Genomic DNA, 16,687 nt, shown 5'->3' on the forward strand with positions numbered 1-16,687 from the left:
TTTTTTTTTTTTTTTTTTTTAAACACGGTAAACATGGTAAAGAGGTCTGAGCACTGTAATGCTCAGTCCTTATCTGATAAGATTTGTGAGAGTTAAATTGCCACTCCACAGGTCATTTAAGGCATGACTGAAAGAATAAGGTCATGTTTTTAAAAAAGGAAAAAAGTATAGTGTGCAACAATTAAAACCCAAGTGACTCCATAGTGTCATATTTCCGCATGTCCGTCACAATGTGCAATCAGTTCTGCCAAAAAGCAGCTCCACAGTCCATCTCTCTCGTCTTTAGGTTTCCATCTTGAGTTCCAAGGTCCAGATTTTCATTCAGGACTCCACAGTCTCGTTTTCATTTTAAACCACAACGTGTTTGCTTTTTGTTGAGGGGACAACTTCCTCCATAGACTTTGTCCTTACAACCAAGCGACTGCTGTCTTTAGGGCCGATTCAAAAGGAGATAATGATGGCGAGCGCTGCACAGTACATGTTGATAAGACACACACACAAAGGCTCACAAGGCAACAAAAATAAAATACAACATTTGCATCGAACAGGCTTTCAGAACCAAGAACACCAAGGTACTGTAAGTAAAAGAACTGACCCGAACTGACTTCTCTTTATAACGAGAACTACGGTATCTTATTGGCATCTTTAATGCCTTCATGCAAGTTAAACACCTTTATTTGTGTTTCACTGCTTTTATCTAAATGATGTCTGATTCATGATGGATTTTGTGACTGCTCCAGTACTAATGGAATGGTTTAGAAAAGGAGCAATGAAATGCTTCGATAAGAGGCTTATTTTTCACGGGCCTCAATGTGACTGTGTGCAACATTTTTGCAAGAACACAAAAATAAATACATGTATCTTTTTGCCTCTCCCAAATTTACAGGATTATGATATTGATTTTTCTTTTTACATACACATTGTTAGTTGGTACCGTATGTCCAATGGGGCTGAAATATACATTTCTACAGAAATGTTGGATATCATAACAAAAACGAGCACACCTTATCTATTAGTTATGACAGGGTCAACAGCACTATGAGTGTCAGATCATGACATCTTTACATACAGTACATAATATCAGGAAATAAAAATGTAACACTGCAACCACAGCTTCCCCCAGCTGTCGGGAGGAAAATCTTAAAACCCACATCACTCAAAGCAATTGATTAAAAAACGGTGCAGAAAGCCCCCCCTGTGGTGATCTGTAATACTGCGCGCTAGCTGAAGGATCGATCAAACTTTGGATGAGTGTTTGATCATCATCATCACATGGACATTAGATTGGTGCCACTTATGGTAAGCTTTTCTTCGTATTGGCGTAACATGCATGACAGCAGCTGACAGCTGTGGTCTATTTTCAGTGTGTGTCTGCTCTAATTTGATAACATCTGGTCTTAAGAATAATATTCGCTTAAAAAAATAAAACTATTAAAACACAGGCATACGGAACAAACAACAATTCCCCCCTTACTCCTGGTAATCTGAAAATCGATATGGATGCATACATTAATATACTTGATCAAGGTAAACAATATCCACCAAGAAGAGAAAGATAAACGTTGACCCAATAGACAGCTTTGACCTCTAGGAAGGAGTCCAAAAGAAAAGTTTAATGTTGAAGAGGTTAAACAAGGTCACCAGATCATAAACGGGAAGAAAATAGAAAAATAGACCTATTCATTGACGTTGAAGAGGAAAGAAGAAAAACACAGAAAAGAAAAGGGACAAAAAAAGAACAGAAAATGAGGGGGGGAGTGAAAGGAAGATGATGGTTGATTGATATTTGATATTGTAAATAGGAGGGGAGGACTGAGGCAGGCAGAAAGATGTGGCCATGGACTGTTCACTGACTCTCGTCCAGCGGTCCCGTCAGTGTGTCGATGCTGCTGCTGTCCGTGTCCGAGGCTAAGGTGTGCTCCGTGGACATGGACGAGATGTCGTTGGCTGACGAGGACTGGGAGGCTGAACCTGAAACCACATCTGATACGTGACACGATGGAGGGAAAAAGGAGATAAACAAAGTTAAGGTAATATTTAGAGAAACACAGAGCATTTCCCTTCACAGTTTTCATGAGACAGTCGTGGCCACATTGACATATTTCTTGAAACCAGTATTAGGAAATAGTTATTATGCTCTGACACCACTCCTAATAGCAGTCTTGTGTCTAATATCCCAGGCAGGTACCTGAGCAGTCTTCTTTCATCAGTCCATTCTTGTTCCTCTCTTCCCAGTCAATCACCTCCTCATAAATTAGTTCTGTTGAAAAGCAGAAAATGGAGTGCCGTCATTGAGTACTCAGAATTCATCGTTAAAAGTTGCGGGAATTTGTAGCCAATTAATTATCTTTGGTCATCTATCAGAACAATTGTTCTTAGTTTGTCCTGTTGTGTGTTATTTCACTTTCTCTTCATATATTTATTTCATTCTTTAGATGCTGGATTGCTGAATGATTTAGCAGTGTTTTGTCACACAGGCAATGGTGATTATTTGCTTTAACTCTGAATGCTTTGCACAGCACAAGAAAAGTATATCTGCATATAGATATGGAAAAAATGTAATTCTTCATAAGCCTAGGTTTGGTTTCCTGTGAGGAGGTTCAGCTGCACTGCTGATGGATTTTCCCTAGAGGGCAGTGCATCCTACCTTTCCATTGCTCGATGGAGTGTTCTCTCTCTTCCAGTTGTTTATCTGAAATCATGGGGGGAGGCTGCAAGACAAAAAATGAATCCATAAATCAGCCCGGTCCCACACAGCCTCTGCACTGATAAAGTGAACCAGCACTGCAGCAGTCTCCTCACCGCGTCGGCCTCTCCGGGGTCGTACCACACGTGGATGTACGGGTGATTGAGGGCTTCTTCTACGGAGATGCGGCATTCAGGATCAATGACCAGCATTTTGGACAGCAGGTCCCGTGCTTGACCTGCTGTAATGGCAACAGAGGAAGGGTAGTGTCACTATGGAAACAAGCCCATGACATCACTTCATTTAAGCCGTCTTTATGAGAACTCATCACTTCCCCTTGCGATGTTGGGTAACATCTCTGGGAATGTCAAGATTTGTTCTTTTGTTTCAATGATGTGATGCCTAACTCCAAACGCCACAGATGAGGGGAAAATAAACATTTGACCTACATGGTCATTCTCTGAACTAGTAATATAAGGGATCAAGTTTTCAGCCTGTGTCCCTATAATTCTGTTGGGAAAAGTCTCATTGCATCCATATACTGCAGACAAGTCTTTCTTTGATCAAAATCTGTGTGTTATAGCAGTGTCCCCGGTAAGAGATTTAACCATAACATTTCACAGTCCTCTTAAACATACATGCTAGGGGAACTACAACTATATGCATTTTGAAGTTAAACAAGTGTATTATAATTTCCACATTTCTTACTCTTCAGTTTGTCGTGTTCGGAGTCAGAAGGAAAGGCCCAGTCGGGGAACAGTTCGTCAAAGCTGACGCCAGGATACTGCGGCTTGTTCATCACATAGTTCCTCACGGTCTCCATCAGTCGGTTCATAAACTCCAGACTGGGCGTTCCCAGAACCTCAATCACCTTATTCCACTGGTCGATGTCTGGACAACACGCTTGTTATGGAGAACTCAGCAGCATTATGGGCATGTACATGCGTCAGCAAATGAGGGGAAGATTTGATAAGGCATTGAATTAAAAGATAAATACATGAAATATAAATGTCCAAACAAGACGACAGTCATGCAAGCAGATATATGAAACTGTACTTAGGAACAGTGGTGCTTTGAGCTAAAAGCTAACATTGGCAATCTAATTCTAATTTGCCAGTTAGCAGAAAACACAAACAAGAGCTGAGGTTGACGGGAACTCCGTTAGTTTTGCAGTTATTTGGTCAAATACCAAAGTGTTGGACAAACTGAAACCTGACGTTGGTGCTTGAATTACCAAAGTGATTACATTTCATCCAGGGGGAAACATGAATGCGTGTACTAAATGGCATGACAATCTACCCAATAAGAATGCGCATTTAGCAGTACGGCTGACCTACAACTGAAGTAAAAGACTATTACTTCCACTGCAGAAAAGCAATCTATCCTTGAATTGCACTGTGCCCTGTATCAGTTCTCAGCCTCGCAGTAAATTGTAAATGGACGATGCCACTGAAAAGAGCTGGTGAGTGAAGAGGAGACCAAACCCATTAGAAACAGATAAATGACCAATATAAATGCAAATGGTTTGAATTGATTCAACATGATTCCCTGTATCAATTAAGGGGATTATAGCTATCTGAAAAACAACTCCACAGATTAATAATCACTAAAGAGGCTGGAAACACACAAAGCTCTCTGATTAAATCGGGTTGTGCTGGAAATCTAGAGTGGTCCTATTCAACAGATTATGTTTAGAGCTCATAAGAGGGAAAGTGTGCTAGAAGAACTATAAGACAAGAACATTGTCAAAATGAGTGAAATACTAAATGTTTAATGGAGGTTTGATATCGGGGGGGAAATCTGATGAGAGCGTTGAAGGATACGGTCCGTGCCCTGGAAGATGACGCCGCCCTTTACCATTTCTCCCATGATGCACCCCACTGACCAGATGTCCACTGGGAACAGAGAACACAGGCAAACATAAATAAACAGAAACGTTTTCAAATACTGTAAAACACAGTAAAATGTCAGATGTTGCCACACGGACACAACATGCTCCATGGTTTAAATTTCAATGACAAACGTTGAAACGCAGAACACTAGCTCTGATAGTTTTGGTCCATCCTCTAGCTGTGCCATGGCCTGATGCTTTCATCATATTTATCTTAAGGCTGGCTTTCTTCTCTCTCTCTGGCTGGGAAACCAGACGCAGCCTTCCAGGCCTTTCTCCTCGCCTCTGCAGCTCTGCTTATCAGTTTACACAGCTGTTGCTCCCTTCATCACTTCGCCTGTGTGCAGAGTAGGATGTATGTAGTTTGTCTCTCTTTCTCTTTCGCTGTGCGAGCTGGCACTTTGCTTTAGAGTGTGATTGTGTGGCAAACGGCCATTAACTCCTCTCTTCGTTCTGTTTCACTAAAGCTGAAAGGTCTGTGTGCTGAGTTAAAGTCTCCAGATCATACAAACCACTTAAGGTCAAGTCTCATCATAAATTTAAACTGTGGACAGGTTCCACTATTCATTGTGACGGCTGTAACAGGATAGCTACACTCTTGACTGGGAAAAAAGACTTCCTGTTAGGCCAGACTGAATAAAAGCCTGACAAGGCTTCTGACTACTTCCTGTTTCTAATCTTACCGCTATGTGATGTTTCATGACTTATTTATCATCTTGTAATTAGGCTAGTTTAGAAAAGACATAAACACAAACAATACTTTGTTTTGTAGACAAATTACACTTTACAAAAATATACTAAGTAGCACAATCTGACACTTTAAGGTACTTCTTTAGGGGGGGCTTTTTTTTTTTTGTCCAATGACTAGAATGGGCTTATTGTAGACTTGCCTCCTTCATGCCTTTTCTACCAAGTCAACAGTAGAAAAATGAATGGACGTCAGAGAGGAGAAAGATGAGGAATGAGGCTGAAATATAAAATAACGCAGATCTATAATACTAAATTAATGACTATTGATTATGTTATCTTAATTTCAGATCAGCCGATTATGAGATGCACATTTTTGAAGCCTTTTTAAATGTCCCGAGACTGTGCAGCAAAACAAATTTTTATTTACTAGAGTTTATGTAAAATTGACCTAGACAACGCAATATCAAAAATATATGTAAAATCAATAATCCGTTCCAAGCGATCTCCAGCCCCGGTGGTGCTTGGACCTCTAATAGCCAGCTAGTGCCCGCCTGATACTGATGTTCTTAACAGTCTGCATGATAAGTTAAGGGACAGAGCAGTGTTACATGATAATGAGGTCTTAGGAGTGGAGCTTAATTCATTCTAGAGGTCTTTAAAACTACCGTTTTTTAAGACCGGTTCATGGCTGTCCTTACCATTCTCCTTATACTTCATGCCCAGTATGACCTCTGGGGCGCGGTAGTATCGGGTCACCACGTAGGGGGTCATCATGAAGTTAGTGCAGGCCGTCCGAGCCAGGCCAAAATCCAAGATCTTTAGAGTGCAATCCGACTTCACCACAATGTTACTGGGCTTCAGGTCCTGAGGGGAGAGAAAAACTCTAAATATAGAAACATACACACACAATAACATAGCCCTTGAGGTATTCATTTCTATACAGGTGGTAGCGGAAGATAGAAAAAATGGATCACTATTATGCTATTCTAGAGAAAAGTGTTGCAGTTAAACAACCGGAACAAAAGGGGTTAAGTCATCCACATTCTTCCAAAGTTAGTAATGAAATTTTAGAACGAAAAGACAAGATCCTTCGCAGTGATGTGGAGGTGTTCTCCAGGGTGTGCCAGTACACTATGACATCATTGTTGGGTGTGGGTACATGTGCAACAAAGCAATTTCTAAAGAGTAAAACACTGCTTTTAAGCCTGATATTAATATACTCTTATATATATATATTTCTGCTGTGTAGAAACATTACTGTCTTATAAACATAGAGCCCACATCATCCTGTTACCCTGTGGATGATGCCAGCAGAGTGCAGGTGCCTGATGCCACAGAGGATCTGGTAGAGCAGATAGGACATCCTCTCATGGTCCAGGTCCATGTGGATCACCTGGCATAGGCTGGCATCCATCAACTCCATCACGAGATACCTAAAGGCCATAGACGGAATGAATAGAAGTGAAGTAGGGATACAAAATGACAGAATGGTTGATGAGAGGTACAAGTGATAAGAGCTTTAAGTAAAGAGGTAGTAAAGGAGTTTATAAAAGGAACAGTGTCAAATGCAAAGAAGTAATTAAAGCAGAGAGAGCATATAAAAGCAACACTGTGCAATACAAGAGGGGGACAGGTAAATAGAGGAATGCAAGTTAAATGCTAGCTTCAGCTGAAATCTCTGAATCGGATAGAAAGCACAGAGTAGATTGTTCGAGCCAAAAAACCCTCTACTGCCACTCACAGGTCCTGGAATTCCTCCAGGGACTTCTGAGGCGTGAACACGTTGATCAGACGGATGATCTGCAGACAGAGAGACGGGCCGTTAGTCTACTCTGGTACTCTGTTACTCTCCCATCTACATCCACTCCACTGTGGAGAGATAGCCAAGTGAGGACAGAGCGCCCAAGCGGGTTCGTCTGAGCAAGAAATGACATCAACATTGCAGTGAGCGGACCCTCTCTCTTTCTCAAGTTTGTAGATTAGTTCAATATTTATTAGAACAGACGGAATTAAACTTGATTAAAGTCAGTAGGACTGTATCACAGCAGCTAAATGAAAGAGGGAGGAATATCATTCTTAACTCAGAAGTGTCTCATGAAACAATGACATGAGAAGATGTGAGGATACAAGCTACATTCTAATTTGAATGCAAGCAGCTTTTTTCCCTGCGCTGCATAATTTATGAAATAAGAAAGGTTTTTACTGCTTTATTAAGTTATAATACAGTACTTTATATATCTGTATCAGACATATAGCATATATTCCAGAGGGTAGGAATATTCAGAAAAAACAGCTCAAGTCTTTCTAAACAATTGTCAGGGGTTCATATGAATGGGCTTACAAAAGGCTACAAGTCCTTGTTCTGTGCAAGAATTCATTTTCACACTTGAGCTGAGGCTACCGTGGGAGTTCAGCAGTCTGAATGAATCATATCCAGCAGGTATCTTCCAAAGTTACTGTGTTTTTAGTACAGAGGTCACTCTCGCAAATCTAAACTCTCCAGAGGAAACACAAAGAGGAAATTACAACTCAAAACATTGTTACTTTGGTTGATACCCACTTGAATGTGTAATTGAGACTGCTGAAGTCTCACATAAAGCTTCACACAAACTTAAGACACATACGTATGATTAGACCAAGCTGTTCCAAAGAATATCTGTGCACTTGATTATTGTTTTCTATGAAGACAAACTTTAAAACACGTGAACCTTTAAAACTTAAGCCTTACATTTTTGTGATTGACACATTTTAGCAGCACCAGCTCCCTGTAGGCACGCTTAGCATGTGTCTGGTTCTGGAAGGGTCGACACAGCTTTTTCACTGCCACTGGTATACCAAGTACTGTATCTAGAGCAGAGCTGGTCACACATTACATAGAGGAGGGAACACAGAGGGACAAAGGTTATCGAGGAAGACAATAAATGCATTCTGCAGAGGCAAAGCCGTTGTCTGACTTGCTATCAAACACTTAAAAGGGGAAACACAAAGTAAAAGGTTCAGGTAATCATATCCTCAAAGAAGAGGAATCAGCATAGGTTCCTAGCAGCCGCTGGAGTTGCAATGTTCATTACAACCCTAAATACAAACATGGTGAACTGATATTTGAAATGTTCCTAATGTTTTTTTGAAGCTTCACCAGTAGAAGAAGCTAATCTCACTGCAGTGTAGCTCTTAGCTTAAAAGAAGCCTTGTATCCACAGCAACAGTTGTGGCTTTAGGGTAGAGCTTGGGTAAAATTCATTGAGTGTCAGAATGGAAAGGCTCATGATGAAGGTGCTCATGCCACCAATCAGACTGTGATATTTCTTATGAACAGCTAGAAATATTCCTTTATAGTGGTAGCTGAGAACAGGTCAGTGACCTGTATCCAAAAACGTTATCAGGGTCATAATGTCTGCAGCACATTTCATGGCAATGTGGATATTAGTTTTCTTGATTTATTGTCATGGAACAAACATTTAGACCCAACAGTGGCACAATACCAAAGTTCAACAGGTCGCCCATATCAACAGGTCAAAGTAAAATCAATCAGATTTAACCTCTCATTTCCACTGATAATGAAACTTGTGTACCAACATTTTTGGTTTTTGATTTGATTTTTGGAATAAAATGACGCATAACTAGAATATTTCCATTTAATTCAACGATGCAGCCAAAAAACCTTTGGTGTGAAAAGTTTGTTCAGCTAAACATCACATAGCTTTAATGAAGTGTGATAATTAGTTAATACGGAACAAACAGAGCATATGTCACATTGTTATATAGTGAGGGAATAAGACCATCTCTCTGATGTTAAAGCTATTCACGGGGAAACTAAAGGAACCTCGATGCTAAGGGATTAACGGCAGACAGACATAACAGGCCTTTTTCACAGCAGACATGTTTCCTTTGTCATAGTACAGATGTTACTTATAACATAACATGTAACAGTAAGACATGACAGTGTGACAGTGAGCAGGTATACACAGAACCACAACCCTGAAACTGAAGCAGATAAATGGAATTCAAATGCTATCATTAATTTGATTATTTACACCTGGGCTTTTCTTACCGTCACATGTCTCAGAAATGTCTCTAGTTAATTAAGGATCCTTTTGCGGAACAAAAAATTGACTTTACTCATGTAACAACTTCCATGTTAATCTCACTTTGTAGAACTATTTTAACCACCCAATCACCGAAATGCTTTTAAAAGCACAGTCTCTCACCAGACGATACCCTGGGCTCCGGAGCCGATGGCGCGGAGTTGCTCGTAGCGCTTGAGTACAGTGAAGGTGGAGTCTCCCACCTGAACGCTGTAGAACTGGCCCTCCGCCTCACTCATCCTGCTGAACAGTCAGGACCACCAGTGCTGTCTGCAGGGGGGGCCAACGGAGGGAGAAAAAAACCAAAACGATTAACACCCAAACAGTGACTGACTTTAAAGCCAGAGAGCTCAGTTGTACATAAAGAAACATCTATCTCCAAACAGCTGTGCAGAATGCTAAACAATATAGAGCCTGTTAATAAGCCTACATCAGGGTGATGCTGTTATTGCACTTACAAAGAAACCTGAAACCTTTTTTTTTTTTTTTTTCATTCCACTGAATCGCTCAAAGGATCCACAGTGAATGGCGGGGGCCTAATATGGTTCCATCTGTCAGTCCCTGGCATCACTCCCTCCATTTAAAGCCAACCAATCCATCAGTGCTTTCTGCTCAATTTGTTCATCTGACAATGGTAACGGTGGATTGAAGCTGAAGTTGAGGCTGTACATTATTTGGTCTGTGTGTGTGTGTGTGTGTGTGTGTGTGTGTAGTGGTGAACAGAAGCGGCTGACAGCTTGGTGTTCCCGAGGCTCTCGCTGCTATATCTAAACTCATGCTGACCACATGCATAACTCACACACTGATGCAATCAGCATTAGGCGTAGGCATGTTTATTACTCTTTGATTTGCATCCAGCTTCACAACATGTGTGTACAGAGTTATACTCGTGTTGTGTGTTCATAAAATAGTGTCAGTGTTGGCATGGATTCCTCAGGCAGGAAGTGGAGGAGTATTATTCTTGGCCAGGGTTTGTGTATGTGTGTGTGTGTGTGTGTGTGGGCGAGGACACATTATTGTGTAGCTATGCAACAGCGAGCAGTCACGGCTGTTTGTCACTCCTTCAGAAAACAGCCACAAGTTAAATGATATTTTAGCCTTGTCTGTTTGACACTCGCTGATATCCGTGGTCTGAGAGACAAAATGTGAAAAAGAAAAACACAGCAGGGGACAGGTTGTGATCGAATGGAGTCAAAAAACACCTCCAGCTGGTTGGAATTGTAAAGCTCCTCAGTCTGAGTTTTGACACTGTGACAGCGTTATAAAGGACTGCAGTGAGTGAGCAGTAATCTGCATTAGTAAGTGGATGTGGACCTACGGTCAGCTGACCCCACTGTCACTGCCTTTAGTTTGGAGATAGTAGCGGAGAGAGGGTATGGTTACATTTTGTGCCTTTTTTTCTGTCACACTCAGAAATGCGGAAGTGTCTCGATACTTGCATTCTCTCTACTGGCCAGCAGGAGGCGACTCCTCCGGTTGCAAAAAGAAGTATTGTTTGGAAGTCTAAGAGAAAATGAAGGTCACTACCCCGCATTTTAAATATGGTCACTTCTGTTCATTTGTTGCAAAATGTCAAGATGGCAACAGCGAAATTGCCGAACTCGAGGCTTAAAAACAGCAGTCCAACGGCAACCATTTTATTATATAAGGATAAAACAAACACAAAATAAATCAACTGAAAGTGTATATTACTCTAAAAATTGCTTGTAGTCTTAGCAATTGTATAATTATTAATAACTATGGCAGGTAATTAAAGACTTGAGACCTTTATAAGGATTTTTGCCATATTTTGCCAAGAAACTTGTTTTAGAAGTTGTTGCCAACACTGATTTATTAGCTAGCTAGCTGTATATTTATATATATTGTACATTACTTTTTTATTGCTATTATTTGCTGAACATTTTTTTCATCCCCATGTTTATCATTGCATAGTTAAGTCTGTCATCGTCACTCATTTTTTTTAAAATATTGATCTAGTTAAAAACGTGTGTAAATACTGAAAGAAACACGGCTTCAGATGTAGTCTGTGTGGGTTTGCAACCGCACCATTACTGAGATGAAAAATGAATCCTTCTCATCTCCATCTACTTTCTTCCTCTGCCTCCCCAGCTTTCTCTCCTCCTTCTCACACACGCACATCCAGCTGGCTCTCTCACTACACCCAAGGGGAGAGCTGCAAAGACCTTTACTTTCTTCGTGCTTCTCTCAGTCTCTCCATTTTCCTTGGCTTTGTCCTTCTTTTATGCTCCTGACATTCCCTCACTCCTCTGCCCTTTTCTGGGGTTCTCCCTATTCCCTGTGGCCTTCTTAAAAATATCCCCACTAAGGGACTGAGTGGTATGAACATATATTGTAACTGAAAATTTTGATTATCAAAGCAGAGCTTTTCCCACTTGATTACATAATTGTTTAAAAATGCAGGAGCAGCAGAAACATTCTGCTAATGCTTTGGCTGTAAAAATGTATATAACCATAACGTTTCCCTTGACATGCAGGCATCATTGATTCTAGGACACACAGCACATGAACACCATGTGCAACAAATATCCTGCAACACCTTTCCCTCTGAGAAAAATACTGGCTCTGCTGTTTTAGCTTGGAGGCTGTATTGATTAAAAGTGGCACTTTTATAAAAAAATATCTTCTTTTTTTTCCCCTCAGTCTGGTGCACTGATTCACACATCAAGGGAAAGAAGACTTTGAATGGGGCTATTAATCATAACCATAACCGATTTCAGCTGCTGCAAGCACAGCGTATGTACAATCCTTCACTTCCTGCCTAGCTAGTCAGGACTACAGGCTAAATGTACAGTTGAATCAGCACAGATATATGGACTCTGACAGGGAACAACTGAAAGTGAGGGGAAAATTGCATGTTCGCTGAAAAAGCCAGACAGACACCAGCAGACACCTGCTGTTGTTCTGGCCAGCATTAGCAATGAGGAACTTCAAATTCAAAGGGTTTCGATTAGTGTGAATGAGAGGCAATGTCCCCGAGAGAAATCTAGGCCATTGCAGATGCTACAAGTGGAACACATCAAGGATTAATAGGATTTGACCTAAGAAAGAATAAACAAGATTAACTACTTATTACATCACAGACATATTTAGCGAAGATGTGATCATAGCATTAATCATAGCAGTGCAATCAGTAATAATGAGTGTCCTGATACAGCTTGTAGGCCTATTGCAACATTCAATTTCAGTCATTTTTAATGCTTCACAGTTTAACAAGCCAGAGGGTTGTAAACACCTGGTTCTGTGGGCTTCCCGTGCATACACCCAGCCCCATGCTCCATGTGACGTAGGAGAATGAGAGCAGAACCAGAACCGATAAATACCCTTCTTCTCACTTGATTTAGTACCTCAGTAAACATAAACATGTAAATATTTAAGTTTATGGTCTCAGGCGCTAGAGCTATGTGTTCTTCAATACAGCATGATGTTCATTTAGTTAATTATCGTCATTTAGTTAATTATCATAGAACATAAAGTGGGGTATACTTTATGGTGGGCTACCTTGTGATTGACAGGTCATTATCGCTACCAGAGCAGTATTCGGCGTCTCTTTGTCACTACATGGGAGTCATCGACAGTCCAAATATGGTCACTTCTGTTCACCAGGATGCTGACGGACAAACCACCAATTCGAGGCCTCAAAACCGCAGTCCACTAACCGATGGGTCACTATGACGACTACGTCTACCTCTCATATACAGTCTATAGTCTATTAACTCCGATGGGAGAGGTTAAAGTTGGAACAGATTAGGACAGATTAGTCATCAAAGTAAATATTGGATCCTTTTTCTCAAGCAACACATCTTCCAAACATTCCGAAACTAAAATGTCATTTTTCAGACAGAGAAATCCACAGATGTGTTTGAGACCTTTCCCGGTCTCAGAATCATACCCTCGTGAGATCTGGCAACTTAAGTTCTCAAACGCCGTAGCTAGCTTACTTTCATAATGCTAAATAAGGAAAATGTGATGGAACTCGTTTTGCTACAGTACCATAGGAAGGTTAATAATAATAATAACATTGTCATGATGTCAAATGTAATTGTAAAATGTATATCTTGGCCAGAAACTTGAGGCTGGTCATCAGGGATCGATGAGTAATTTGCAACAAAAAAAACAAAATGCTAACGGTTATGAATGAGTGTATGTTGAAGTACATTTTTTAAAAGGAAGTTCACCCTAAAGAGAGCATCGACCTCAAAACAAAATCTCATGATGATGAAAAGTCATGATGATTATATTACATGTATACAAGTCTTGAAGTTACAAGTTATCATATTCTATTGTGATCGAAGGTATTGATAATTAATTTGCAAATTAACGATATGTTATTCATATCAATTCATGGATCAATTGATCTCAATTCATCATAACATGTAGCGCTGGCCTACATGAAAGAGCAGCTTATATGTTGACTGTACCCAATCACAGCACCTAGTTATACTAAAGAATGACTATAGTGGACAAAACAGAAGATAAGGAACTAAAAAAATTGCATACTGCATTACAGTCGCAATATTGGTCTAAACAAATATTGCAATTAATTATTCTCCCATTTACTTCAGCACTTATACTTAAAAGGCAGTTTCTAAGGTACAAGCTGCCTGATCATACATGTTTCATCAGAAAACGCTGAAAATAACCAGTCTCTGCTTCCCAAACATTAAGGCTGCATGCAAGAGCACTTTCACTGCACAGACAGTCAGCGCCATGTTTTCTATGTAGGAATAATTTAGCTGGTTATTTTCTCTTTGGGAACAGTATTGACCAAATGTGATTTATCTTTCGCTAGATTTCTTTTCAATAAAAAGTTACATTTATCATTTTTTCCTGTGTTTTTATGATATTTCATAAAATTCAAGTAAAGTCATAAGCCCAATTTAAATTCATTTGGAGGATGCCCAAAATAACATTTCCTGATATACACATATCTGTCTTTCTAAGGGACACCTGAACACATGAACAATGGGAGCCTGGGAACGAACTACCAACCCTACAACTAAAGACTGACCTGTTCTTCCAAGATACCAACTGAGCTACCGCTGCCCCAAAATCAACCAAAACAATTACAATTCACATATTTCCCTTTACCATGGAGCCCTTTTATCAATGTTATAACCATAAATAATTACAATCTTATTGTAAAGTTTAAGTTAAAATGACAAAATACCTCATTATGGCTAGGGCTGGGCAATATATTAATATTATGCCAATATTGTGATATGATTTTTGATATCGTGACATGGCATAAGTGTTGTCTTTTTCTGTTTTTTAAAGGCTGCATTGCAGTAAAATGATGTAATTTTCTGAACTTGCCAGATTGTTCTAGATGCTATATTATTTGCTTCTACCCACTTAGTCATTATTTCCACATTACTGATATTCAAGTATTTGGTGAAAATACTGTGATATTTGATTTTCTCCATATATACCCCAGCTCTAATCATGGCAAGACAATGTATGTAAATATGAAGGAAAAAAAATTGCGTGCAAGCATTATGTTCTCTTTTCCTTCTCCCTTAAAATCTACAGCTAAAAAGGGCATGTGGTTTTGTTTATTTCAACAGCTCTCTTATTAAGGAGGTAACAAGAGAAATGACCTTCACCATCCTCTACCAAAGCTCATCATGACTACTGTCCAGTTCACTCCAGTGCAGCCTGGGGTCTGACGTGGCCTTGGCTCTCAGTTGGGAGCTGGATGGGAGTCAGTGAGTTGGCTATGATATCAAATCATGGCTGGAAGACTCAGCATCTCATCCTGATGTGGCAGAGTTACAAAACACACAGTAGTGACCGCATCCAGCCTGCTGGTGCACTAGAGACGTCGGCCGAGAGGGTCGGACCAATCTCTTTAAAGAGGACGAAGGATGCTAAAGATGTGTTTATTAATGGGGAGAAAAGACACCAGCAGGCCAACACGTGTTGCTCTTGACACCTTACTTGAAACAATCTTGCTATCCTTTCATGTGTGTATTGTACTGTGTGTGTGTGTGTTGCATGAATGTTAGTTAGAGTCTGATGGTGGCACCTTGCATGGTAGCCTGTCATCAGTGTGTGAATGGGTGAATGATATGTAATGATATGTAATATACTACCGATTGTAAGTCGCTTTGGATAAAAGCGTCTGCTAAATGACTGTAATGTAATGTAATGTAATGTGTGTGTGTGTGTGTACTACTACCTCACTGTACTAGTGGGCTCAAACAACCCATTTAAACCTAATGCTTGTGCGTGCTTCAGCTTTTAGACATGACACATTGATTCCATGGGCACATGGTTCCTGATTTAACAAGCTGAAACTTGCCTTTGACAAATAAAGCTTTCATCACATCTACACCTGTTTTTGTGGCAACTGTGGTGTTTGAAAATAAAATGAGTATACCAGGCCTACATAAATGACATTAATTTGTCTCAATGTAACGTTGAGCTTAGTGTTATATGGGTAAAATGAGTACATTGACACCCTTATGGGATAATGCAGCCCAAAACTGAAAATCCCCTAAATGTCCACACACACACATGCACGCGCGCACACACACACACGCGCACACGAATAGGTATGAAGTCACCCGTGTATGACACACCGTGGCCGCAGCACCGCTGGCACTCGGAGGTTTAACACGGTCGGATTAATACGCTCCCCCTGCATAAAGTCACACAGCCACATACACCGCAGGTTACATTCACGTCACGTTTGGTCGGCTGCAAAGTTACCGAGGCCTACACTGGCCGGTACTGCGGTACCGGGTACTGCGGTACCGGGGCTGAGCTGAGAGCTCTGACGGACTATCGGACGGCGGAGGAGGCGGAGGAGGCGGCGGCTGCAGCGGCGAGACCTACCTTCTCCCTTCGCCGCTCCCAGGGCACTCCCATGCATCTAAAACACAGACACAAGACTCCCTCCGCGTCTCACGCACAACCTGGACCCGTAAAAGTTAAGGAGAGCGGGCTGTCACGACGGAGAGACCTTCCCCCCGGTTCCTGGTTAACTCCGGCGCGCAGCACGGAGGGACGAATGCGGAGGAAGGGAACGCCACAACAAGCACGGAGCGAGCATGCGGGTGACGTCATCGCGCACAGCTGACGTGGGCGCAAACTTTTTTTTTTTTTTTTTAACCCCCCCCCCCCCCACACACACACACACACACACACACACAGAGAAAACTTTGTGGAAAAACTTTTTGGGATGTTATTCTTGATTCAAATATTAGGTATAATGATCCGTAGTAGGATAAGTAATCAGATCCTTTTCTGGAGTGAGAATATGTAATGTTTTTAAAATGCAGATTGAGTCTACTTATATCAAAAGTAGGAATA

General features: G+C 40.8%; 1 protein-coding gene across 2 annotated transcripts; it reads right to left on the reverse strand.

Moving 5' to 3' along the window:
- Positions 1-3: 3 nt before the first annotated feature.
- On the reverse strand, positions 4-16,408 carry mapk9 (mitogen-activated protein kinase 9). 2 transcript variants are annotated; one of them, XM_054596929.1, is made up of 12 exons: positions 16,211-16,408; positions 9,476-9,622; positions 7,996-8,125; positions 7,009-7,067; positions 6,562-6,700; positions 5,966-6,131; positions 4,510-4,581; positions 3,395-3,577; positions 2,803-2,924; positions 2,648-2,711; positions 2,189-2,260; positions 4-1,983 (listed from the first exon to the last, which is right to left on the reverse strand). In XM_054596929.1, exons 2-12 carry the CDS (start codon positions 9,589-9,591, stop codon positions 1,847-1,849), a joined length of 1,260 nt encoding a protein of 419 aa, XP_054452904.1. In that variant the 5' UTR covers positions 9,592-9,622; positions 16,211-16,408; the 3' UTR covers positions 4-1,846. The 2 variants fall into 2 exon arrangements, with proteins under 2 accessions (XP_054452904.1, XP_054452903.1); XM_054596928.1 differs by having other exon boundaries at positions 2,803-2,927.
- Positions 16,409-16,687: the final 279 nt, after the last annotated feature.

This window comes from Anoplopoma fimbria, chromosome 4, assembly GCF_027596085.1.
Source record: "Anoplopoma fimbria isolate UVic2021 breed Golden Eagle Sablefish chromosome 4, Afim_UVic_2022, whole genome shotgun sequence".
In the NCBI taxonomy this organism is placed as follows: domain Eukaryota; kingdom Metazoa; phylum Chordata; class Actinopteri; order Perciformes; family Anoplopomatidae; genus Anoplopoma; species Anoplopoma fimbria.